The sequence below is a fragment of the Salvia hispanica genome, chromosome 2 (genome assembly GCF_029641045.1).
Source record: "Salvia hispanica isolate PSC_SH4W2 chromosome 2, Shi_PSC_v1, whole genome shotgun sequence".
NCBI classification, from domain to species: Eukaryota; Viridiplantae; Streptophyta; class Magnoliopsida; order Lamiales; family Lamiaceae; genus Salvia; species Salvia hispanica.
In genome coordinates, this window is record NC_142693.1 from 37,129,292 (window position 1) to 37,155,250 (window position 25,959).

Genomic DNA, 25,959 nt, shown 5'->3' on the forward strand with positions numbered 1-25,959 from the left:
TAATTTCACAACCTAGATAGGCTAGACTACCTATCGTGAAAGGTTGCAATGTCAGTCCGACTATTTCTAACCCTTACTGAAATAAGATGACATTGGTGTGGTATAGCATTGAATGGATCTAACAGCGAGATAGTCTTTATGCTATCTACTGAAAGACGAGGTCTCGTAAATTATTTCTCAATCAATGTACGTTAGCGTGAGCATACGGTATTGATTATGCACTACTTTGACTTACCAAATGGTGCGGGTTTTTCGCAATCCAATAAGCCTGGTATATCGGGTAGTGGTGATTAATATCTAGCGGTGCTAGGATTGCTATTATGTTGAATCGTGCGCGAGGTGAGTCTCGTTTGATAACATCCTCAAGAGAAGCTTGAAATAAGGTTTTATTATTCGGAACCTAGCTAGTTGGAGTTTAATTACTCTATGAATAATAAATAAGTTTTTCTTGCTGAGTCCTCTCTTGGAATAAATAAGATATTAATTAATTAAGTCCATAGCAAACGATAATTAATTAATGGATGTTTCAATCTTAAGCGCGGAAAATAAATATCAAGTAATGGAAACCCGAAGTACTTATAATTTCGGATTTGGATGGGGAGTGCAATATTACTTCTGTAGTGGTTGCTCGTAATATTTCAATTTTAAGCTTATATTAAATTGGGTCTAATTTAATTAGTAAAAAGCTAATTGGAGGAGCCCATATCCAAAGCCTTCCATAGATTCCTGTCTGGGCCCAATATGTGACTTATTATAAATAGGAGAATAAAGGAGACAGAAAATATACTTAATCATACTCAAAATTTTCGCCCCCCCTATTCCTAGGAGTGGTCGAATTTTTCTCCTTTGTGGGATAGGATTTATGTCTTCTTTATTTAAGTCCTAGTATACTGGTGAGATCAGCCCACCCTGATATCAGTTTACAGTCCGGGAACCAGACAGAAGATCCGTGGTTTTGTACTAAAGATCTTCACGTGGAGAAGGCGCTAGCCATCTTCGATTCTTTGGAGAATCATCAAGGTATAATGGCTAAACCCTAGAAAAGCATGTTTTAGGTTTCAATTAATTTAAAGCATGTTTTATTTGAGTTATGAGCATGGTACATGTGATAATTACACAAATAGAATTTGTCTAAATAATCTGCTAAATAGATCAGAATTATTATGTAATTGATTTATGTGAGCGCTTCCGCTGCCAGCCTCTTCATTGAGCTATTTCATTAATCAATTTTTTTACCTATATTATATTTGCATATATCTATTAGTATTAAAATTTAACTTTTACGAAATTTTACACACATATCATTTGGTTAGTTACATAAAACATAGAGTATTAAAATAATACAAAAGAACCTGCGTGGGGTTTGATCTAAAACTGTATTAATATTAAGTTAGCCTAACCTAATTAAGAGCACTGTAGTTAGTGATTTAATTTCTTCTGTGGTCTCTTTGAAAAATAGCCCCAACTTTGATTAGCGGACAGCGATGAATTGACTCAAATTTACAATAATTAAAAATATAGTATTAATGTATATATCTTCATTGTTCATTTAAAACTAGCTCGAGCTAAAATTTGGCTAACTGACACTAATAAAACGTCTTTGATTCATTGTTTGTGCATCAAGAATTATCAATATACTCTATTATTTATGACGTTCTTATTATTTTATTTTAAACGTTAAAACATCTTTTCCGGTGGTATACATTGGCGTTAGTTGACCAAAAATTTAGCTCGGAGACTTGGAGTAAATACTAGTAATTGAGATAAATCTATTCTATAATTGTAATAAAAATTTGGGATGAAAAGTCACCAAGAAGTCAAAGTTTTAGCTATTTATAAAGATAAGTAATCAGTATACAAATTCAAACCATGTGATATTCAAAAAAAGATAGCCTTAAGCCATCAAAACCTATATAATCATCATCCATGGAATATCGCTCATCTCCATTTCCATCGATGTTGTCATTAGCACACATTGTGCATGTCAAGATGGTTCCAAAATTTTCTCTCTTGTACTAAAACATTCAAAACACCAAAAGAAAAAAAAAAGGGGAAATTCCCCAAGATCAAGATCAATAATGGAGATAAGAAAACCAAAATTAAATTATTACGACTTAGATTAGGGAGGGTGGCGTTTTTGCTGTGAATTATGGAGATAGGTTTAGGTGCTACAATAATGTCACTTTTCAATTATGAGATCACTGACCTCTATTCCAGTCATTTACTAGACGTAATATTGATTGTTTATCGAAATGTTAGATTGTACTAATTGGTATTAATTGGCTATATTATAGCTAATCAACAATTATAAATGTGAAATTGTCAGATAGTGTTTCTTTATTTTATAAAAGAGATTGTCAACATAATTTTAATTTATAGTACTCCGTATTTTTAATAAAGAAAATTGTCAACTTCGATTTATAAATTTACATTGTAGAACGGGAAGTATTGATCCTAAAAAGTAGGACCATCCGACCGCATATTGCTTTAATATTGTTGACTCCTTTTTCTAGTACTAGCATAACTATGATATTATATGCCCTTTGTTCGAGACTGATGCAATTATACACTTTTTTATAGTTTAGTGCAGGTATACTAATATTTTAGTAAATACGTAAATTATTTGGTGTTTTTTATTTTTATTTTTTTACTTTTATCTCCCTGGAGAAAAAAGGTAAAGACATTGTACATGTGGATGCAATATAATGCAAGTGGTTGTAAATTAGGGGCGTGCTATTGCTTCCTACTACCTAATCTTCTTCATCACTCTTAGAGCATCATCAACGGAGGATGTCGGACGTCCACCATTGGGAGCGGGAGGCAGGCGGACGGACTTCCCAGGCGGACACGGGAGTTCCGCGGTCGATGGCGCGTCGCGAAGACTACGGGACGTCCGCCACTGTGGCGTGCGGACGGACGTCGGATATAATTTAATTTTTTTAAACTCTATATATACTGCTCGTTCAACTTCATTTCATTTGCACCACTTGTATTAACAAGTTTCTATCTCTCTTTATATTCATTTCTTTTGGCGAAACATGTCACATTACGATAGTGATTCCCCCGTCACGAGCGAGTCACAAACGCAGAATATTTCCTCCCCGTGTATACCATCTCGATTTGGGGGAAATGACAGCGGAAGTGCACCGATGTCCGGGATGATGCTCGGAATGTCGACGATGATGTAGCAACCCCAAATGGGGGAGATGATGCAGCAACCCCAGATGGGGGGAATGATGCAACAACCACACATGGGGGGGATGATGTCTGGGTATTACAATATGCTCGGGATGATGACGAACCAGATGCCCCAAATGCAACAGATGTCGGGGATGATGCCCCAGCTGCAACAGGGAACCACTGTTGTTGCGGGAGGGAGCAGGCAGGGTGTCCCTCAACCACATGGGGACAATGTCTATCGTCCCTATATGGATTTCTTGTGAAGTGATTCTCCCGTCCGTACTTCGCTGGAGACTCGTACTGCCCTGGAGACTCAGTTCCCGGACTCCGAGTTGTTATCTTTTGATGATTTGGGGATCTCTCCGCGAAATACGCCAACCACGCAGCCAGCAGCGCCACCAACGAGGACCCGGAGGCCGGGGAAGAGCAAGGCCACTACTTCGCGTGCGGCGACCGATAGTGTGGCGGAGGAGGAGGTAGGCGGCAGGAGAAAGAGGACCGTTTGGAAGGTTGAGGAGTGCGTCGCGCTGGCAAAGGCATGGATCAGTGTAGTCGAGGATCCATACGTCTCGGCCAACCAGGTCATCGACAGAATGTGGTACCGCATTAGCCAAAGCTACCTCGAATGGAAATCGGCCAACGGGAAGGCACACGATGCAGAGCAATGCCGGAAACAGTGGGAGCGGCTAAGGAACAACTCAGCCGATTTGCCGGCCTCTACCAAATGAACCTCCGGTTAGCAACCAGCGGCATGACATCTGAAGATGTGAAGCTTCTGTCTCATCAGCAGTTTCCCGACAGTGAGAAGGGGTTAGGGGAGTTCAAATATTGGGATGTTTATCTTGAGGTGGAGAATTCCCCCAAATTTATGGCGGGTGTTGAAGCTGGGTGGCCGAAGCGGATGAAGATCAACGCCTCTGGTGAGTACAGCAGTAGTGCCGGTTCACACGAACTCCCTGAAGCCGAGGCAGAGTTCCCGACACCTCAATCGTCTTCCCGCCGCCGTCGCTCGATTGGGCATAAGGCCGCGACGCCGTTGGCTAGGGGTAGTTCCAGTGCCTCGCAAGAGGTCCAATCGGAAGTTCCTTCGCAGATCACTCCCCAGCTGACCAATCTCGTCGAACTGCAGATGACGCAGTTCATGATCGAAACAACGGAGAAGTGGCATGCAGCGACGGATCCCATGTACAAGCGGATGTTGAAGGATGGGACCGACACTATGAGGAGAAATCTGAGGCTGCCACTCCTGCCCGATTCCGACACCACAACCGCCGAAGGGGGGGACGAGTCTGATGCCGGGGAATGAGACGGGGGAACAATTTGTCGAAGCTTGGGTTTTTTTTTTTTTGTTGGTTAAGTTTTTTTTTAATAATTATGTATTTTTTTTAAAACTAAAGTAGTTGCATTTTCTCCGTATTCGTGCCGAAATTTTAATACCATACATTGTTTAATTCCGTAAATTGTTAATTGGGTGCATTTGTGATTTTTTTTATTATGGGAAGTCCGCGCGGAAAGGCTATGGGATGTCCGCCACTGTGCAGAGAAGGCTATGGGATGTTCTTATGACGTAGCAGTGTTGGGAAGACTATGAGATATCTTTGATGACGTGGCAGGAGGTGTTTTTGAGAAGTCCGTCGGGAAGACTATGGAACATCCGCATGCATTTAGGATGCTCTAACTCTTACCTAATTAGTCATGTTTATTGTACTTACGTATCCCAAATATTCTCGCATAATATAATAAAATTATTATTATTATTATTCGAATACGTGGATATCATGTCGTTGCTAACGATATGTGCATTTAGTAAATTCTTAAATTTGTACAACAATATGCAACTACAAATTATGTCTAACAAAATAAATCATACTATTTGAAGATGTCTAGAATTTGACTGGTACAAGTTACAACTCGAGATAGTTATTTGTATTCAAAGTCTGAAGAGTATTTTTTTAAATTTTAGTTGTAACTAACTTGTTTTTAATTGAAATTAAAACCCTTAATTGATATTTTATGCGCACTGTATTCATATTCAAAATTGAATGATATTAACCTTTGATTTGAAGATATAATGTCTATTATTTAATTGTATAAATTATAGACGACCTTACTATTTAACATAAATTTCAATTTTATAGTCTTTTGTGCGAGAAAACTTAAGGACGATATCTCGTGCTTTCAAATAATGTTATATATTTGTAGGGGTGGCAAAAATGGATAGCGGGTAATGGGTAATTCTCATCTCGATCCGCTACACGCCGGGTATCGGGTACCCGATACCCGACGATAACGGAAAATGGGGCGAGATCGGGTAGTGTGTTTTAGAGTTTTGTGGGTAGCGGGTATACCCACTACCCGTACGGGTATACCCGTTAGTCCCGTTAATACCCGTTATTATTAGTATTAGAGCCATATATCATTTTTAATACTCCCTCCATTCCATATTAATAGAGGCGTTTCAAATAGTTAAATTAGAGAAAAAAATAAATAGTTAAATAATAATAGTCATATACACATTCATTTTGAAAAATTAAAAATAAATAGTTATAATGGAGAAAAAATAAAGTAAGAGAGATAATAATGTAGAGAAGAGTATTTATATTATTATTTTTCCAAAATGAGTGAAGAAAATGAAATGTTTCTAAGAGTTCTTTTGAAACATTTTTATATTCCGACGAACATACAATTGAAAACTAATCGGAACTAGCTATAGAGTCCCCTCACTTTTATTCTTAATCTATTCAAAGTTTACCATCAATATTAATTAAGTAAATTAGGGAACATTGACGATTATTATGGTTTTCAAATTTTTTTTATTCGAATTTCGGGTCGGGTACGAGTACCCGCAATACCGGGTACGGGATACCCGACACGAATATCGGGTAATCCCGGTATATCACGGGGCGGGTATTGGAACAACCAATTTAGCTAAAATTGGGTACGGGTATCCGACTTGTTGGGTGCGGATACCTGCGGTAACCCGTTTCGCCACCCCTATATATTTGACAATGACATTGTGGTGAAAATGAGATTTCAAATATTCTTAAAACGAGATGATATTGATATTCATTCGTAACAGACAATATTACATTTCTAACTATTGACAAAAAAAAATACAGATAATTTTGTCCTAGTTAGGATAAGATAATAATTACACCTATATATGGATTCAAATTATTAGTACTCCTTAAAGTATTTCCAAGGGAAGAGGTAAATACGAAGATAAATTAATATAACTACTATATTTACTTTTTTTCATGAAAAATCATTCTCCAAGGGGAGAGGTATTTGAGAAGGTATTATACCTTTTCCCATTTTGAAGAAGTATCTTTACTTCTCCATCAATGGAGAGGTAAAATCTTATAACTACTATATTTGTCTTCTTTTTATGAAAAACTCTTCTCCAAGGGAGAAGGTATTTGAGAAAGTATCACACTTTATGTTTTTTTAAAGCATTTTGTACTATTATTTTATGTTAAAAAAATCATTTACCTTTCTATATATCCTTTTCCTTTGGAGTATGTTTCTTTTTATAAGGGTATATTTCACCTTTTGAGGAGGCAATATACCTTTTCTATATATCTTCTTCATTGGAGATCCTCTTATAAGTAGGTTAATTTAAGTATGAATAAATCTAATGCATCATGACATGTCAATCGTATAAAATCATAACCACTTCAAATCGTAGACTATATATCGTCCTATTTATATAAGCTTTATATTTGTGTATATTTTGTGATTTTTTTTCTCTGATACTAAATTTATCAGTAAAATAAAGTTATAAAGACAAAATTTCTCTCTTTTAATGCATTAGTATTATTCTCCACCATTTTTTGCTATATTACTTTTAAATTTATAATAATAAAGACATATTTTGGAGCTAACAATAATTTGAAATAATAAGTTATTATAACTAATATTGGTCCCAAATAATAGTGTCTTTTAATTAGTACAGTAATACTCATCTATATACTAGTTATTTCTGTTTGAAAATATATTGTACTGTAGCTAATTTGTTGAAGGAATAAGGGCGACATATAATGATGTCTGGGACTCTGGCAGCCTGATTTCTTTTCCATTCAGATCGCCACAGTCATTTAATTTCGAAGAGGGTAGTTAGGAAAGAGATCCATATGAAATTTTCATCAACAAAAACGAGATCCATATGAAATTTTCATTACAATTATTATTCCAAGAAAACTTCATTAGAGTATTACTTACATTTTCAATTATGGAACCAACTAACGTTGTATTATTCAACTCATCATAATTAGTCATAAATTTTAAAAGTAAAAATTAATCAAAATAATTTGACCCATAAGAGCATCCGCAATGGTCGGCTAGCGACCGGCTAGCCGATTCGTCGCGCTAGCCGATCGGCTAGCCGAACCATTGCAATCGGCGAGGCCGATTTCGGCGAGCGGATCGACGTGGGCTGGCCGATCGCTCGTCGCTGGCCGAAGCGCTAGCCGATCGGCTAGCCGCCATTGTGGAGGCCCGATCGGCCAGCGCCGATTTTCAATTTTTTTTTTTTTAAAAATCATATATAAACGCGATTTTCGTTTCATTTTCATTTGCACCACTTGTTTTAACGAGTTTTCTCTCTCTCTAACTTTCTGTACAAGAGCACCATCGAGCGATGGATCACAACAACGAGTCCAGTCCGGCGACGAGCGGATCTCAGACTCCCACAGTACCCGTGGGATCTGGATGGGGGCAGATGGGCCCGGGGTTTAACATCCCTTGGAATCAGATGATGGGGATGATGGCGGGTGCGCCGGGGGGGGGGGGGGGGGGGGCGATGGGGGGGAACCAGGGGGGAATGCCGTGGGGGATGCCGGGCGGCGGGCAGGGGGAGTGGCGGGCAGTCAGCGCCCGGGTGGGGGGGTATGCCCCAGATGCAGCAGCAGATGATGTTGCAGCAGATGATGGGGATGATGTGGCAGGGGGGGATGCCGCACGGTATGCATCCCGGGAGGGGACGCGGTATATCGGCCCTCGCTTGATTTTTTGACGGCTTCGTCTCACACGTCGACCCCGGTGGAGACGCAGTTCTCTGGCGATGACCTTCTGTCATTGCATGATATGGGGATCGATCTCGGGGACGATGATACTCCCGTTCCAGCGACGCCGGCCGCGCCGAAGAAGAAGACGAGGGGGAAGGGCAAGGCGGTCGGCGAGTCATCGTAGCCCGCTGCCGCTGGCCGGAGGAAGTGGACGGAGGATGAGTATGCCGCGGTGGCCAAGGGGTGGTTGGAGGTGTGCGACGATCCACTGGTTGCGAACAACCAGCGGGTCGTCAACATGTGGGCGAAGATCAGAGCTGCCTATAAGAGCCACTGCCCGCACGGGAAGGACTTCAGCAACGAGGAGGTCCGGAAGGGGTGGGAGCGCACCAGGGCCGCGGTGGGCCGTTTTGCGAATTTGTACGCCAACGCCCTCCGTCAGCTCAGAAGTGGGCAGACTGAGGACGACGCCCGGAGGATAGCCGCGAGTCAGTTCCCCTTGGAGGGGAAGTATAAGGAGTTCACCTTCTGGGAGTGCTTCTTGTTGTTGAAGGACTCCGAGAAGTTCCGGGCGGGGTGCGACGCTGGGTGGCCGAAGAAGCAACGACTTAACTATAGCGGCGACTACAGCGGCAGCAGCGGCGGATCCCACGACCTCCCCCCGGATGCTGAGGAGTTTCCATCCCCTCCTTCATTTACTGGTCGCCCCCGCCCGGTTGGACAGAAGCGGGCGTAGCGGGCTGCGAGGGGCGGATCCCCCCTATCGCCCCCCGAGGTCCAGTCCTCCGCCCTCCCAGCCGCCCCACTCGAGTACACTCTCCATTCGCGTAACCAAACGCGGGCTCAGATGTTACAGGTCTTCTGAGAGTGGAAGAACGCCACTGACCCCACGGAGAAGAGGTTTCTTTACGAGATGCTCGAGAGCATGCGTGCTGATTTAGAGATCGCGAGGTCACGGCTGGGGGGTTCCGACGTGGGCTCAGATACCACGGGTGGCGGCAGCGGCGGCGGCGGCGGCGACGAGGACGACGGCGACGGCGACGGCGATGAGGAGTAGAGAGTGGCGGGGCTCGTGTGTTGAAGCCCTTTTTTTTAAAAAAAAAATCATGTACTTTTTTTTTAAAATCTTTGTACTTTTTTTTAATGGAATTGAAGAATTTTCCCGTATATGTGTCGTAAATTTAATTCCGTATTTTAATCGTAATTTTAATTCCGTAACTGTAGTATATTTTGAATTATTTTTATTGCGGCTGGCCTATGGCTGGCCTAAATCTGATGTAGCAGGTGATTTTTTTAGTATTGTTGACGTGGCAGGGGAGAGAATGGCTGGCCTATGGCTGACCTAAGCACCATTGCGGATGCTCTAAAGATTTAGTATAAATCAGACGCACAATTGCCCAAAAATATTTGACTAACATTTCAACGTTTCAAATACTCATAATACAGATATGTCAGATATTTATACAATGGATAAATGCTCCCGAATATGTTGCAATTAATTTTAATTAAATATGGCCTGTGTGGAGTATTATACTAGTATTATTGTTATAAAAATAAATTGTGTTTAGCACCTACTATTAAATGATTCTATAACGCATTCCGATCGGCACACATTACTAAAAACAAATGAACTAAATTTGACTGAATTGAAAGGTCTATATTGCAAATCACTTTCCCACAACTTTGTAACGAAAATGACCTGAAAAAAGATGTTTGTACTGAGCTTGATGGCATTAATTAAGAGTTACTCCACAATCGTTAATGCCGCTACAAACTAGTACTATTGCTCATACCTTTTGTTAATTAAATATTAATTTAAGCAATTATGGTTTTGAACCTTATATATTATGTAACAACTACTCCTTCTTTCCCATAATAAATGAATGGGAAATTGGTCTCTAAAACCATAAACTTTGCCTAAAATTTGGTATTTTCCATGAACTTTAAAATTGGTATATAATATCACGAACTTTGCATTTTGTTTGGTATTTTCCGAACTCACTCAAATAAGATATTTTCATCAAAATCTTATTTAACATAGGCAACCGTGATATGTTTTATAATATTTGAAACCACTTTTTAAGTTCGTAACATGTAGCATAAAAAGTCACGTTGAAAACCACGTTGATTTAATTGTGTCAAGTATGATAAAAGCCTCGTAAGTTAGTCAAATATAGTAATAAACATGCCGTGGGAAATACCAAACAAAATGCAAAGTTTGTGATATTATATACCAATTTCAAAGTTCATGGGAAATACCAAATTTTAGGCAAAGTTCATGGTTTTAGAGACCAATTTCCCTAAATGAAACTAAATTTTAGGAGATGTTTTGTTATTTATGTTAGTGAAAAGAAAAAAATAGTATATTTATATTAATGTGATAGATTTTTTTCAAAAATTGCAATGTGACAATTTTTATAGGACAAACTAATATCGAAAGTGTAACATCTATTATGGGACAAAAGGAGTATAAAAAATATCACATGTTTATCACATTGCATTTTGCCTCCTTAAAAAGTTCCTTACATTATAACCCAATTGTTAAATACTCCCTCCGTCCCGCTTTAGCAGGTTCGATTTATCATTTTTTGGTGTTCTATTTTAGCAGTCCCGATTGAAATATTCTATAAATGGTAGTAATAGACATCATATTCCACTAATCATTTTTCACTTATATTTTATTATATAACTAATATATAAAAGTAAGAACTACAATCTACTACATCTTTTTCACCAATTTTTGATTATATTTCTTAAAATTCGTTAAAAACTCAAATGAAAAGTGAGACATATAGAGTAGTTTTCATAAAATTCTTGATACAGTTAATAACGAGACTCCTATACTACTAATAAAAGTGCATCCATTTAATCCGATTTCTTACTATAATTTATACATATCTTAAAAAAGAGAGATTAATTATGTGAAATAAATGTAATAAGTGAGGAGATAAAGTGGTAAAATAAAACTACTACCATTTGGTAGAGTGAACTGGAATCAATCTTATATCATTGCTTGTTGCCTCAGCAGATCCCTGCTCATCACAAAAAACAATTTTTTTGTTTATAATATGGTATCACACTAGTACAAAATATATTATGTATAATTACATGCAAATCCGAATCCAAAGACGTTTTAAGTGGGACCCATTCTATAATTAAGTGGGACATTGCCCTAAATCAAATTCGTACGAAACTAAAAAATGCAGAAAGTGAGAAAAAAAGAAAGAGAGAGAGAGGAGATGGGGAGACACCGAGAGAGACAGTAGAGTTTGTCATCTCTCTTCTCACATCCTTGTCCACCGAATAGCCTCCTGAGAATCAGAAAAACCCACCATTCTCTCTAGGGTTTTCTGCTTTTCTATTCGGCTCCACACCTAAAACAGGAAAAAGTTGAAAGCTTGCACACGCCAACAGCCAACTACGTACATTTTTTTCTTCATTAAAGGAGGAAACTTTTGAATTTACATTACGTCTGTTTACACCGGAGTAGATCTCTCAAACACTCAGGTACCTTATTTTCACTGCATTTTTTTTCCAGCAGCTGCTCACACCTTGTGTTTTAATTAATGTTTATTGTTTAACGTTACTACTTGTAAATGTAAAAATATCATCTTTCCGATTTCCTACGAGCTGTATTAAATTTATTTGTTTTTTTGTTAATTTTTTAATTTCCATATGAAGATAATGTAAATTGCGATATGGGTGATTTTTCTTCTTATCTTGTGAAGTTGATGTTTCGCAAAAATGAAAGGAGTTATCTTTTTGATAGATATATACTGTAATATTTTATTGCAGGTTGGGTATTATAGTTCTGAATCTTGATAGGGTTGTAATCTTATCTTATTTCTGGTTGTTGAGAGATGGAGCTCTTTGATTTTCTAATTTTAAGCATCCTTCATTGGTGAGTCGTTGCACATTGATCTGTTGCAACTTGCAAGTGATGGATTCTTTTTACGAAAATCGTGAAATAATGGAGGTGAAGGATGAAGGGAGTGCAACTCGGAATCCTCAATTGAACAGAGATCAGAAGCCTCCGATCGTTAGAAAAGGACCAAACAAGACACTGGAAGATGACATCAATAAGCTCTTTGAAGCAGTCAATCTCAGATCATCAAAGAGTCTTGATCTTTCAGATGTGAGGAGAAATGCTTCGAAGAAGCCGATGAGGGGTGCTGGTTCTCATTCTCCCGGAATTGGATTCTCTGAACCTGTCTCTTTGAAACAGGCTCTTAGGGGATTATGCATTTCTCAGGCAGCAGAGATGGCTGCCATGAAACGGTTGTCGCTGCCAGCATCTCCTAGGGTCTCGGAAGCTGGGAAAATTGCGAATATGTACAGGTCTGTTGGTATTGAAACTGGTGAATCTAGCTGCTCTTCTGTTGAAAGTGAGGCGCGAAGAATAGAAATAACTCCGACTCCAGAGCAGAGTGCCTCGAGTTCTTATGGAACCTTGCTACCATCGCTTAAAGATTCTGCGTTAACATCAACATCCCGAAGTCCAAATTTGTCTCCCGGTTTTGATGTTAAAGCAACTGGAAAGACCAAACAACATAAGTCACGAGACTCAGGCCATCCACTGGATGAATGTGATGGTGTAGGAAATTCTCGTGTTGAAAAATATACTGGTGTATGTTCTGCCAGTACGCTGCCTCGGAAGGTTCAAGATTCTGTGGCTCTGAATCAGAGTGCTTGTGATTCTCCTCTTCGACCTGCTGCCGTAGTTTTGGTGGGTGCAGAGTCTAACATCGCGCATAATAAAGTAATACCTGTTTCAGAAGTTGATATCCAGAAATCAGGAGTAGGCCAACTGGGAGATGACTGCTGTTCAGTTTCTGTTCTGCCCCATGGTGATGCTCATGATAATCATCTACAGCAAGACCTGAAAAGTCCTGTCTCGAGCAAAGCTGTGAATGTCCTTTGCAAGGAAGTTCCCGCTTCCTTGAAAGTAGTTGAAAAAGCAGCACCAAAGGTGAGACGGAAGTCTAGGCTACAATCTTCATCCAGTGTGGTCAAAGGAAAGAAAGATGTGAATTCCATGAGAAGCACGTCTCGTGCAGTCAAGCCAGTTGGCAGAAACAAGAACCTCATCATAAAGAAATCAAAGAAGGTTGTGATATATACTGATGGAAGTATGAAAGGATCTAGCGAAGTAGATGCTGCTCAGGATCATAGTTCGGAGCAAGAAATCTGCCAGAGGTGTCAGTGTTCTTTGAGGCATACGAGTAAGGATCCCTTGGATAGTGGTGTTCAGCCTTCTACAGCTAGCAGAGGTCATGACACGAACAAACTAGTTTCAGTTCCAACTGGTTGGGTGAATAAAGATACCTCTGTTGTTAAAAGTATCATGGTTGCCAAACAAGGTGAAAAACAGGATCTCTCTCGGAGCTCGAAGAGCAGTAATTGTGATTTCAGTAGTACCACCACAAGCCTTAGTGACGAGAGCAATCCGAGTGGGTCAACTTGCAATAATAAGCCACACATGTCAAAGGATATTAGGTGGGAATCAATCAACCATGTAAGAAAGAAGTATGGTTTTCTAGGACTGAATCACTTCACCCTACTGAAAAAACTTGGTTCTGGAGATATTGGTTCGGTGTATCTAGCGGAATTGATAAGAACGGACTGCCTTTTTGCGATAAAGGTGATTGATAATGAGTTCTTAGCAAAAAGGAAAAAGATGCCTCGAGCTCAAACTGAAAGAGAAATTCTCAGAATGCTGGATCATCCGTTTCTTCCGACACTCTACGCTCAGTTTACATCAGATAATTTATCATGTTTAGTCATGGAGTTTTGTCCTGGTGGAGATCTACATGTCCTCAGGCAGAAGCAACCTGGACGATATTTTCCTGAACAGGCCGCGAGGTATGGTATTTAAAATCCATACTTATTTACATACTTTAGCACTACAGAAACAAGGATTGCATTTACTTAAAAATAAACTATACGAGAAATTCTCTGGCTTTGAAGTGGCTGTAAAATGTTCTAGAAATTGATTGATTTACATTTCAAAATAACAAGGTAGAAGTATAGGTTTATTGTACATTATTTTTGGAGTTTAAGGGGTGAAGTAGCACATAACTATACAACTTTTACAATTTTGGGATTGAGATTCAAAACTTGATGCTGAGTTATTAGATTGTACTTGACCCCGCATTTTTTATTCGAAATGATTGTCGTTATGAACTGATTGGTGTCTGTGACCGATCCAAAATTGTGAACTGCTTTAGCTTTGGCATGTGTATTGAATACTGATAGAGGAGATAGTGATGCACATATAGATTGCATGATTCTGTTTCAAATAAACATTTGATATGTAGCAGAGAAGAAGAATCAGAGAAACCATTTGAATCATCTTTATAAGTGAGGAGAATCCTAACACACATGGGTCAATTTGATCAATTTGCTGTTTGTGAGATGAGTTCTGATCTACTATACTCTTTGCTCATAGTTAATTTTTTTTCAGATTCTATGTAGCTGAGGTCCTCCTTGCACTCGAGTATTTGCACATGCTCGGCATCGTGTACAGAGATCTAAAACCAGAGAACATCCTGGTCCGCGAGGATGGTCACATCATGCTAACGGATTTCGACCTGTCCCTGAGATGTTCCGTAAACCCAACTCTCGTAAAATCATCTTCGTTAGTACTGGAGCCTCCTAGGATCTCCGGTCCGTGTGCAGGATCCAACTGCATTGATCCATTCTGCACGGGGCCTTCATGTCAAATGTCATGCTTTAGCCCCAGGCTAAACGCTGCAGCTAGAGCAAGGAAGCTAAAAGCCGATGCTGCATACCAAGCTAGATTGCTACCGCAGCTCGTAGCTGAGCCAACAGAGGCGCGATCCAACTCCTTTGTGGGAACACATGAGTACTTGGCACCCGAGATCATCAAGGGAGAGGGGCATGGCAGTGCTGTAGACTGGTGGACATTCGGTGTCTTCCTGTACGAGCTTCTGTATGGGAAGACGCCGTTCAAAGGCACTGGGAATGACGAGACGTTATCCAACGTGGTAATGCATAACCTCAGATTTCCCGACTCCCCCATTGTTAGTTTTCAGGCGAGGGATCTGATCAGAAGGCTGCTGGTGAAAGAGCCCGAGAATCGGCTTGGTACGGAAACTGGAGCTGCTGAGATCAAAAGCCACCCGTTCTTCGATGGCCTGAACTGGGCTCTGATACGCTGCGCCACCCCTCCTCAAATACCGGAGTTCTTTGAAGATGGGAATCCGCAACCAGCGCCTAAGCAGGACGCCGGAGACCATCTGGAGTTCGACTTGTTCTGAAACAAAGGGTGGTTTAACTCTGCATCAGTTGTCTTGTAAGATATACGCCACAAAATACTGTCTAAGAAAGTTGGTGAGGGAGATTCCACTGTGTGAGATTGGCTTATAGATCAAAACTAGATGAGTCAAGATCATTTTGAGGTTGAATGCTATTAAGATTATAAATATTCCCTCTTTCAAAAACAAATATAAATATACCACGGAAGTTAGTCGTCTTTAATATGTAACATAGTTTGCCCTACTTGAATGGCCAATCTATAATACAGTTTGGGTAAGGCAGCTTCTGCCAAAATTCTTATTTGTGTGTTAGTCTTTTTATTGGTCTTTTTATTGGATTATGATTTCCTATCTTGTGGGAAAAGAAGCTACTGTGTATAGAATTGCTTATCTAACTCACAAAATTGGTCAAAAGAGAAACTTTCAGCCGGTCAAGTGACTTTGCTAAAGCTTAGATAGTCCAGAAACTTTCACCCGGTCGAGTCACTTATTGTACCATTTGGCACCTGACCGGGTGACTTGTACGCCCAATTGCCAAATTCGGTTTCTGCACAAGTTAGACGAGACGGTTTTAGACGATTCATTCACGCTTGGAAAGAAGAAAAAGGAGAGAGAAGAGAGAAAGAGGATAAGAAGAAGGAAGCTATTCCAGCCATAATTCCAACAATCCATATCAGAGCCACCGTTCCATCCCAAATAGCATAACACCTATGGTTTTTGTTTTGCTTTCGATTATGTATCTTGGCTAAATGCTCTTTCATTGCTCCTAGTAGGTAGTTGAATTTGTCTTTTATGGCTAAATGCTCTTTTATCTTGGCTAATGTTATCGTAATTCTTATCAGTATGATTGTTATCATCTCGGTTTAGTTTGTTGAATTTGTCTTTTTAAGTGCACTTTTAATGGTGATTCATGTAGTCTTTCCTAATATATATTTATATCATATAGTCACTCCTATCGGTCTCTTTGGCATAGGATTAGATGGAAAACGAGATGATAAGCTATTAATCTAGAGTTGTTTAGATGATAGCTTAATAGTTGATTAATTGGAATAAACATATAGTAGCTGGGTTTGATTGCCCGAGCTTCCACGGAAATTAGAATCAATGAAGATAGATTTCAAGGATAATTTTTCAGATATCTAAGAGTTTGCACCATATCTAACATGTTCAGTGTTAGCATAAAAAAGATTTTCCTACATCTCAATTGCATTAAATAAGATGATAACATGTAGACTTCACCCCATCACATTCATATACTGTAACCTATCGCGTGTTCTTGTCTTAAGTTTAAATTGTGTTTTAAATAATTAGATTTGGAAAATTAGATATTAAATAATTAAATTTGATCAATTACTAGACATCAATTTGTAATTACCCAAAAAAATACTATTACCTAATTTACAATTACTAAACATCAAATTATATATACCTAATTTACATATAAGTAGTGCATCCCACTTCCGTTTATACAAGACCAAAGTTACCGTACCGAATCCGGTGATGGCGGCAATGGAACACGGCCAGGATTCAGACAATCCAATCAGTTTGATATGCAGCGAATTCAACTCTTCGAACACAGATGATAAACTCCACGATTCTTATCAAATCACAATATCAACGTCCGAGATCAGCAACTGGAACTTGCCTTCAATTCTCTCTCACAAACTCCTTAGAATCCAAGTCAATCCCCACAGGCAATACCAATACAGATTAAGCTCAAATTCTCAATTTAACAGTCTAACCCCAGAAAAGATTACTGCTTAATTTTCAAGCTTCCATTTTTTAAATTCTGAACTGATGTTTATGCACACAGGCTCATTGAGGAATCCTCCTATTTTCGTGGGCTCCTAGGTGGAAGCTTTAGGTTAGTGGTTTAATTTATATATTTGTCTTGAGATTTCTTCTCAATTCTCATCCCATTCTGCTGAATGAATCTATTTTGTGTAGTTTAACGTTTACTGATGTTTTATCCCTTAATTTGTCTCAGTGAATCTTGCCTCGATTCTGTATCAATAGAATGGAGTGTGGAATCATTTGTGACTGTTTTAAGGATCGTGTATGGATGCGAAGTGGAGATTTCCTCTGACAATTTTGTTTCTTTGAATGAGGTATGGTTTTGTTCCTTCGTATGTTTAGTTATTGAGGGTCTATTTCTAGTCTCAAGGGTAAATTGTAAATTAATGTAGCATTTGATAAGTGTTGCTAATAGAGCACTGACCGACAAAAGGGAGAACCATTCTAGTCAGGATTGGTATTACTAGTATTTAGTCCATTATATGGAGTGATTGAATGATTCCGGTGAAATACTCGCAAGAAGATGCAGCTTTTGAAGCGTCGAGTCCAAGTTAATTTACAAGTTTATTTTCATGTTTTGCATATATTAATTGTTTCTTAAAGTTTTTTGGGCTTATCTATCTGTTGTTATGGCCTCTTCCTGTTTTTTATATTAAGGAGTTCGTGTTTGGTGCCTCCAATGATAAGTCAATCTATTGTGGTTCACTCAGTCAAGGTTCTTATGTTGTGATTTTTCCTTCAAAGTTAATGTAATCTAATTCTAGTACGTACTCAGGCAGCTTTGTTTTTTGGGGTGGATAAACTTCTAGACAAGTGTAGACTATGGTTGGCTGAAGTGACTTCATACACCAGGCATCAATCACCACAACTATTTCTAGACGACTTGATTTGCATCTGGAAATATGGTCTTGAGCATGGTGAGGTTTCCATCCAGTTCTCAAGGTCCATGAAAAATGTCTATATAAGATGTAAAGCATAGTTTCTTCATCGTCATTGATATTATTGAACTCACTCTTATAGATGGAAGTGAAATATGTTGCAGCAAATGATTCCATCCTACAGCTCTGCACAAGCTATCTGGCGAGGAACTTTGTGAGTACTTTGGATTATATAAATATATTTTCTTGTCCCCGACTCCCCGTTTTGTAGTGTTGCCCTTTTATCAGAAGAGCCGTTGTTTTTGTCAATGTCATGATTCTTTAACTCATTATCAGCTATCATTTCTCTCTCATAGCTGTAAGAATCTGTATGAGTAAAGTCAATAAGTAATGCTTATGGATTTTGATCTTCCGTTATGCATTACATCTTCATCATTATATAAACTGTCCCATGGACAGCATCGGCTATTAAGCTTTTGATATTGCATGGTAGAAGACTGTAATGTAGTTTATTGCTATTTTGCTTTAATCTAAAATGAAATATTTTTTATTCACTCTTTTAACCCACTCAAACCTGATACATTTTTCTCTACTTTTAAAGATGTGGGCACTATCTTTCAACTGTTACGCTGATGTCCCATACAAACTACTTTATTCCTGTATCCGGCATCCCGACTTAACTGTAGACAGGTTAATGTCTTTACTCGTTTGAAGTTCTCCTTAAATTTTACTTCAAATGTCATCTTCATTCGTCAAATTGTGAATCATCTTTGTGATGCAATTATTGGTTTCTCACAGCGAGAGGCATTTTGCTGATGCAATTCTAGTTTGGCTCAATTTGAATGCCATCGAATCAGAGGACTGGAGTAGCAATGACTTGTGTCGCCAGGTATGAGGTGAAAGATCCCATGCTGTAAGCCACCTGATAAATTAGAAAATCAGAAGGATACATGCATACTGGGACTTATTCATATTAGTAAGAATTAGAATGTACTACTAAGATTGTCATATGACTCATATTTCAGTAAGTTATATGTAGCCAGATTGATTAAGAGATGGTTGACTTTATTAGTGTGAAAAGGAATTTGTATCAGAGTTGGGTCAGTAAAGCTGTAATCAACTAACTCAACTTCTGAGTGATTATGTCTGGATGTTACACCTTTCATTGGTATCAATTGCAGTAACCTGTGAAGGATTGAAACATATGCATTTGTAGAACTTAGACTGATTAATGTTTCCTCAATTTATTTCCTATCTATATTGTTGTCAGTGACATTTATTCCTAATTCATATACTTGTGTTGAACAGATACGGATAAGCCTCTTGCCCATGTGGTTTGTTGCTGGTATGCTCTCTTTGTTCAGAAAGCTACTTCTCTTGCCAAAGAAACGTTGAATGCCTAATGTGACCTCTGTAGCCATGTTGTTATTTTTTATCTTTAAGGAAAACGAAGGTGCCGATTCTTTGCAAAGTTCGCTGATGAAGCAACTAGAGCAATTCTTAGGACACAGAGACACCATCTTACAATCTTGACAGAAATCTTTAGAGAAGGCGAGTTGAATCAGATTAGAGTTCGTTTAACAAAATATACACAGGTATATACAATTTTACCTGTATCCTAAATTTGACCATTAAAGTATCTGTTGCAACTTCTTCCTTTCATCGGGAAAGTTGTTTGTTGGGAATCCTGTTGCACCCTCGACAATTTCCCTGATACAATCATCTATATCATTCAGTATACAAACTTGCACAACATTCAGTTTCATATTTCACAATCTTTGCACATATCCCTTCACAGAGCGTAGAACTTTTCCACCATCCTGAAAGTTTATGCAAAATCTGCTGACTTTAGTTAGATACTTACTTTTTTCATGCAATATTCGCAGAAAGTGGATATTTCCGGTTGCCCACATATTACAGCGGGGCTATTTCTTCTATCCGTTCTCCCTTCATCAAATGCAAATAGAATTTTGAAAAAGATCACTAAGAAGTCTTACATTGATCATGTAAAGACTGGTGGGGATGATTTGAAGACCTTGCCGGAGCTGGGACAGATCACAATTTTTGAAGGAGTGCAGGAGTTGGATATTTCAAACTGCCCCTCGTATTGCCTGGAGTCGGCAATTGAGATTTTGCGCAAGTCATTTCCATCGTTAAGATCATTAAGGGCGGCATATTTTCTGAACTTCAATGCCAAAAATTTGCATCAGTTAGTGCAGAAGTTCCCTCTACTGACCACAATTGACCTGACTTTGGATGTTGACCCCGTTATACCTACACAAGTATCTGTTATGGTGTCCTCATCAGTTCTGACACCAGAGAAATCAACACCAACACCACGATATGACATATATAATCACCAGTCTACTGCTTCATTATACAATACTATATCCGGGCCCTTGCCATCAAATATCAGAAAACTCACTTTGGAGGGTCGAACTGAAATTACTGGTAGGATCTCTTCTCTCCTCTCTCTTAATGCCCTTTTCTCCTTCCCAAATGCAGTAGGAATGACATTACTATTTATTATTGACTAGTAATTTTCTATCATATAAATCCCTTTTGATTGGAAAAGTTTTCACTAAATTTTTTTCTTTTATTACAATGCGTTACAGATTCTGAACTACTTAGCATATCAGAAGTATGTTGTTCCTTGAGTTATGTCAACATAAAAGGGTGTACATTAGTTACAGACCATGGAATATCAAGGATGATTCTAAACTGCAAAGAGCTATGTTCAATTTTAGCATGTGATACTTCTTTCGGCAACCATTCTGCTCTGGCACTTTGTTCCAGCAATCCAAGCAAGACACAGGAAAGTGAAAACGCACGCAAACTTCTTACCTTGCACATTGGTCGCTGCTGTGGTATACTTTTTTCCTGCATTTCAATTTAGCAGAATAAATTTGTACATATTGTTCCTCATCTGTCCCACTTGCCTAATGTATCCTGTATCTGTGAATTTTTACAATTGTTTGAAAAAAATGTCTCATTCTAATGGAGATCTCGTGCCTTTTTTGGGGACATTTATCATTCTAAATCATTATCTCTTTGTCCAGGTATTGCAGAAAATAATTTATCTGAGCTTCTGTCCAAATCAGATAATTTGAGGAGCCTATGTCTTAGAGAAACTCAGCTTCTTGACACTTCTCTTTATAAGTTTTCAGGGGCCTCCTTGGAAATGCTTGATGTTTCTGATACCAAGGTGTGGATTCTGTCTTAAAGAATGTCAAGAAGTTCTAATACAAGATACTCTGTTAAGATTATTGTGTTTACTTACTGTGCATGTCAATGGATCTGGAGAAATCTGGACCAGAAAAAATGAATCACATCTGTTTTCCATTACCAGAAGTTTAGAAGAAACCAAAATTAATTGCTTAAGGATCTTCTTAAACTTTCAAGTGTGGATTTTTTTTGTCATCAGAAGATAAAAGTTAAGGTTTTTTGTAGTAATTCTCATGATTCCAAGGTGTGCCACATTTGTCTCAAAACACCTTAGCATACCTCCAAAAAGAGAAATTCTTTTGTTTGTTTTGTTCAATGATTTACTCGAGTTGTTATCTAATCTACCAATGTTCAGTTAGTCTATTCTGATTTATTTTTATATACTCGCCTCTCTAATGTAAAAATCTTATGCTTGTCAAATTCAGGTTTCCTCTGCTGCTTTACTTCATGTTATAAGTAGAAATGCCGAACTAAAATCTTTAAGAACGAGAGGCTGTAGCAATATCTTGCAACAGGAAAGTGAAACTCAACTAAGAAAGTTGTGCATGTCAAAAAACACTTTAGAAGAACTTTATGCGGTGCTAGGCAAGTCCTGCAAACTAGAGGAGCTTGAACTTGGATGGGGATTTTCATATTTCTCCCTTGGTGCCCTTAAACAAGGAATTAAGAAATTGAGAACCTTGGTTGTCGGTTTGGGTGGATCTCTGGGCCCTGATGGGTTGGATCTGTTACCCCTTATCTGCCCAATGCTGGAGACATTGATTCTTTATTTTCAGGTACCATATGTTTACAAAGATGTATTCATTTTATTAATTTCATAATCCGACAAAGAATTTCTGCACTATTTTTTCACTAAAGCACAGGCAACTCTCACTCCAATTGAGCAGGAACATATTTGGCAGATTATGGTTGCCAGATATACATATTTGGCAGATATGTAATGTCATTCTTATAGTACTTGATAATTTGATATGTTAGATACTCTCATTCAATCTTTCATATTGCAACTGCTACTCTCTATAAGTGCTGTGGTGTAATATGCTAATTTTCACAGGTGATATCTGATTCTGCCATAATCAACATAATTCAAAACTTGCAACATTTGCAAATCCTATCTCTGTGCTATTGCTCTGGAGGCATATCCTCATTAAGCTTTAAGACAAGGATACCGAATTTGAGGAGCTTGAAACTTGAAAGAGTAACACCATGGATGACTAATGAAGAATTAGCTATCCTGGCTAAGAGTTGTACTGATTTGGTCACATTTTCATTGGTGGGATGCCCACTACTTGATTTTGGTAAGTGTCTCCATTTTTCTTCCATCTTTCAAATAGTTATTCAAATTAATGAATTATGCCTTTTTGGTTGGCTGATCCTATTTGAAAAAATCTTTTTATGCATATCGAATTGAAGCTGGCCTAGCCAAACATTTGTTACTATTAAACTTTTCGTGAATATTTCCAACATGCTCTCTGCATCCAGGGCCTCTTTTCTTTGTCCATGTTTTTATATCTAATACCAATACAAAAAAGATAATGAAAAACTGATCTTTGATATCTATATTAATATTGTATTTTTATATTCCTAGAAGCACAAACAATCATTTCAAGTGGCTGGCCAGGGTTAACATCTCTCCATCTTGAGGTCAGTTGCTCTTTTCTTGTTTCTAGAAATGGAAAAGCTTTATTTTGGCTAATGACTGACTCATAATCAGGAAGCAATCCATCACACCGTAGAAGAGCCTATAGTTTATGATGTATATCAAGACACCAACTCATTAACAATGTAGGCCCAGTTAATACCAGTCCCTTTTCTGGGAGCTTCAATCTGAAAAATGTATATGCAGGAATTTAATAATTGATTTAGGCCAAAAATTGCAGAAACCTCCTTGATACATGTGGCTCTGCCTTCATATCCTATCTCCCTTTTCATTTCTTACAGGAATGTGGAGAATTGAGTGTTGATGGTGTGACATCTCTCTTGGACTGCCATGCCCTTGAAGATCTTACAATACGTCACTGTGTCAGTGTTTCTCGCTCTGTTCTTGCAATAATATCGTAGAAAGCACTGTATCCACTTTTCAGTATTGACTTAAAATTGTGCTTTGGAACTGCAGGGACCTGGAATTGCAAGAGACTTCATTATTAATGCTGCGTCCAGGGTAATGTTTGTTGCTGCATCTTGGAATATGGCCTAAGAAATACTGGACAGCTAACACGTTCCTCTTATTTTTCTTTTCTAATGTCTTCAGTTGCCAATGCTCCGAAAAGTCTCGATTGATGTATGCGATGCAAAGGATGGTGATTTTGACCTGCCAAGTGTAAGTCTTGTGTCCTTTAGATATGCATGAGGCACACATGATATATATAGGTAATAGGTGTATCAAATCTTGCAAGAATAAACAATTACATAGTCGTGTTAGATTATTTCGATATTGCAGTAATGTATCCCTCCAAGAGGAGGCCTGCGTTTTATGGTAATTCTTAGTTCGTTACTGGATGAGATGACCACATTTAAATACATGTGTCGTTGCATGAGTTGTTGGTGAATACGACAATGATCAGAGGATAAGGCAGCTTTGTTTCTCTATTCCTTAGATAAGAGGATGCCTGACTAACATCCGTGTGACGCAATCTGTTTCAGTTTGGTGAGAGATGCTCTCTAAGAAGCGTGAAGATTGCACGGTGTAAGCTTCAAAGGAGCGCGTTAGAGCTGCACAACATGGAGGCTCGGCGAACTCCTGTCCACAAGGAAACCTTAGTGCTGCTTTGGGACAGCCAGAAACTTGTCACAAGAGTGGTGAAGGAAAGATTATAGATTTTGCTTTGATTGAGCCTAATTACTAGTAAAACACGTACAAATTACAACTCTGTTGTAACATATATAGGTGAAATATGAGAGATTCTTCTATTTATACATTCTGCTCATTGATTTCTTGGTGGTTTCCCCCCTAAAATACTATTGGAAGTATTTGATTTGTTTGGGAGTACTTTACTTTTATTGTGTGTCACTTATTGATTAGTCACTGATTCGTAACAATCCCCCCAAATCCAGTTAAAATTTGATTATAGTTATTAAAGTTGATTGTAATTTCTGTATTCACTATTCTACAAATAGAGTAACTATAAATATAATTATATAATGAAGTCTGCTTAGCGACCACGTCACACCTTTAAATGGCCTTACCGATAACTGCCACACGCTACAAATCGAATCGTACTAAAATTCATATATACTTGAGATTTTAGATTATGGTTAGTGGAAAGCTCTGTTTAGACAAATAAGGCAATCTCAAACTAAATCTCAACACAGTTTTAATTTCTTTTACTATAAATGGGTTCATAAGCTGACACGTAAACTGCTGACTGCAGTTATAAATTGGATTATCTTCGGAACAGAAAAAGAAGTGTATAACAATAAATTATTATATATAGAGACACAGAATTATTGTTGGGATTGAGTGGTGATTCACATCATCTAACAATTTATTTACTCTTTTTAGGGGTGGAAGGGTATGTTAAATTGATAATTGATTTCAATTTTCAACTTAATTTCAATCATAATGAATAAATTAGAAGGGTGGTTCAGAAAAGCAGTGTGCCCAATCTTGTTGCATCCGATTTCACTTTTTGTTTAAAGGTGATTGTGATTCACGTTTTTATCATCCCTACCACTACCGGTAGACCCTTTAAGTATCATGATTTCCATAGTTTCTCAAAAAATTAAATTATGTCACGTAATCTTTTCTTATACATCAACACAATGGCATACACTACCCTTATAATTAAACAAGCTGTGACGAAAGTTACTTTATTTTTATCATACATATGCAAATATGTAGTTAAAAGTTGAGTTAAAGCACCTTTGATATTATTGAATCATAGACTTAGAGCATCTCCAATGTCGGTTAGCTAACCGGCTAGCCGATTCGCGTCGCTAGCCGGTCGGCTAGCCGAACCATTGGAGTAGGCCAGCGGGAAATCAGCCAAAATTTCGGCGTGGGCTAGCCGATGGCGTGGCGCTGGCCGATGCGCTGGCCGCCATTGTGGCGTGCCGATCGGCCAGCGATCGGCCAGCGCTATTTTTTAATTCTTCTTTTTTTAATTTTTGAAAAACTATATAAACGCGATTTTCTCTATCTCTAAATTTCTGTACAAGAGCAACATCTAGCGATGGACAACAACAACTAGCCCAATACAAAATTAAGACCTAAAACAGAAAACAGAAAAGAGTGTTAAATAGTGGATAAGTAAACAATGCATGATAGCATCAGAGATTGCATTGTACCAAATTCCCAGTTTCTCAAGACACAATAAACAAGGTTGCTGTTTGTTTATACGATTCAATTATTATACTTAATATTATATTTTTCTTGAGGAATAGATAAAAGAAGAAAAACACACAATAACTACAATGAAAACTATTAAAACTATGTTTCATCTAAGTCAGTGACCATAATCATGAGCTTTCCCTGAACAAAGTATTCACAACATCTCAATGACAACTTGCAGATAGTGCAAAAACAACTATTGTTTAAAAACTTATGGAAACATCTCAAACAACATCAAACAACTAATATTGCAGGCGTCAACCTATCAA

At 38.3% G+C, this 25,959-nt stretch overlaps 2 protein-coding genes across 5 annotated transcripts; both read left to right on the forward strand.

Moving 5' to 3' along the window:
• Positions 1–11,406: 11,406 nt before the first annotated feature.
• Positions 11,407–16,277, forward strand: LOC148932328 (serine/threonine-protein kinase KIPK2-like). The gene is made up of 3 exons (XM_089064679.1): positions 11,407–11,693; positions 11,982–14,048; positions 14,650–16,277. The coding sequence occupies exons 2-3, from the start codon at positions 12,127–12,129 to the stop codon at positions 15,464–15,466; spliced, it is 2,739 nt and encodes a 912-aa protein (XP_088920805.1). The 5' UTR covers positions 11,407–11,693; positions 11,982–12,126; the 3' UTR covers positions 15,467–16,277.
• A 631-nt stretch (positions 16,278–16,908) lies between these two features.
• On the forward strand, positions 16,909–24,337 carry LOC148932329 (ubiquitin-protein ligase). 4 transcript variants are annotated; one of them, XM_089066079.1, is made up of 19 exons: positions 16,909–17,157; positions 17,277–17,327; positions 17,451–17,571; positions 18,033–18,174; positions 18,300–18,349; positions 18,737–18,825; positions 18,934–19,024; positions 19,444–19,480; positions 19,579–19,730; positions 20,022–20,586; positions 20,751–21,002; positions 21,195–21,340; positions 21,786–22,136; positions 22,415–22,658; positions 22,949–23,004; positions 23,302–23,382; positions 23,477–23,521; positions 23,612–23,680; positions 24,004–24,337. In XM_089066079.1, exons 1-19 carry the CDS (start codon positions 16,964–16,966, stop codon positions 24,175–24,177), a joined length of 2,910 nt encoding a protein of 969 aa, XP_088922205.1. In that variant the 5' UTR covers positions 16,909–16,963; the 3' UTR covers positions 24,178–24,337. The 4 variants fall into 4 exon arrangements, with proteins under 4 accessions (XP_088922205.1, XP_088922206.1, XP_088922208.1 ...); XM_089066080.1 differs by having other exon boundaries at positions 22,952–23,004; XM_089066082.1 differs by lacking the exons at positions 16,909–17,157; positions 17,277–17,327 and having other exon boundaries at positions 17,449–17,571; positions 18,037–18,174; positions 18,278–18,349.
• The last annotated feature ends 1,622 nt before the right edge of the window (positions 24,338–25,959 follow it).

What these genes read in the sequence shown, in the direction of transcription:
- LOC148932328 (XM_089064679.1), top strand. Translation starts at nt 12,127, where the DNA reads ATGGATTCTTTTTACGAAAATCGTGAAATAATGGAGGTGAAGGATGAA. An exon ending in TTTCCTGAACAGGCCGCGAG is followed by an intron (nt 14,049 to 14,649) that starts GTATGGTATTTA and finishes ATTTTTTTTCAG; the next exon opens with ATTCTATGTAGCTGAGGTCC.
- LOC148932329 (XM_089066079.1), top strand. Translation starts at nt 16,964, where the DNA reads ATGGCGGCAATGGAACACGGCCAGGATTCAGACAATCCAATCAGTTTG. An exon ending in GAAATATGGTCTTGAGCATG is followed by an intron (nt 18,175 to 18,299) that starts GTGAGGTTTCCA and finishes AATATGTTGCAG; the next exon opens with CAAATGATTCCATCCTACAG. An exon ending in CATTGATTCTTTATTTTCAG is followed by an intron (nt 22,137 to 22,414) that starts GTACCATATGTT and finishes TAATTTTCACAG; the next exon opens with GTGATATCTGATTCTGCCAT.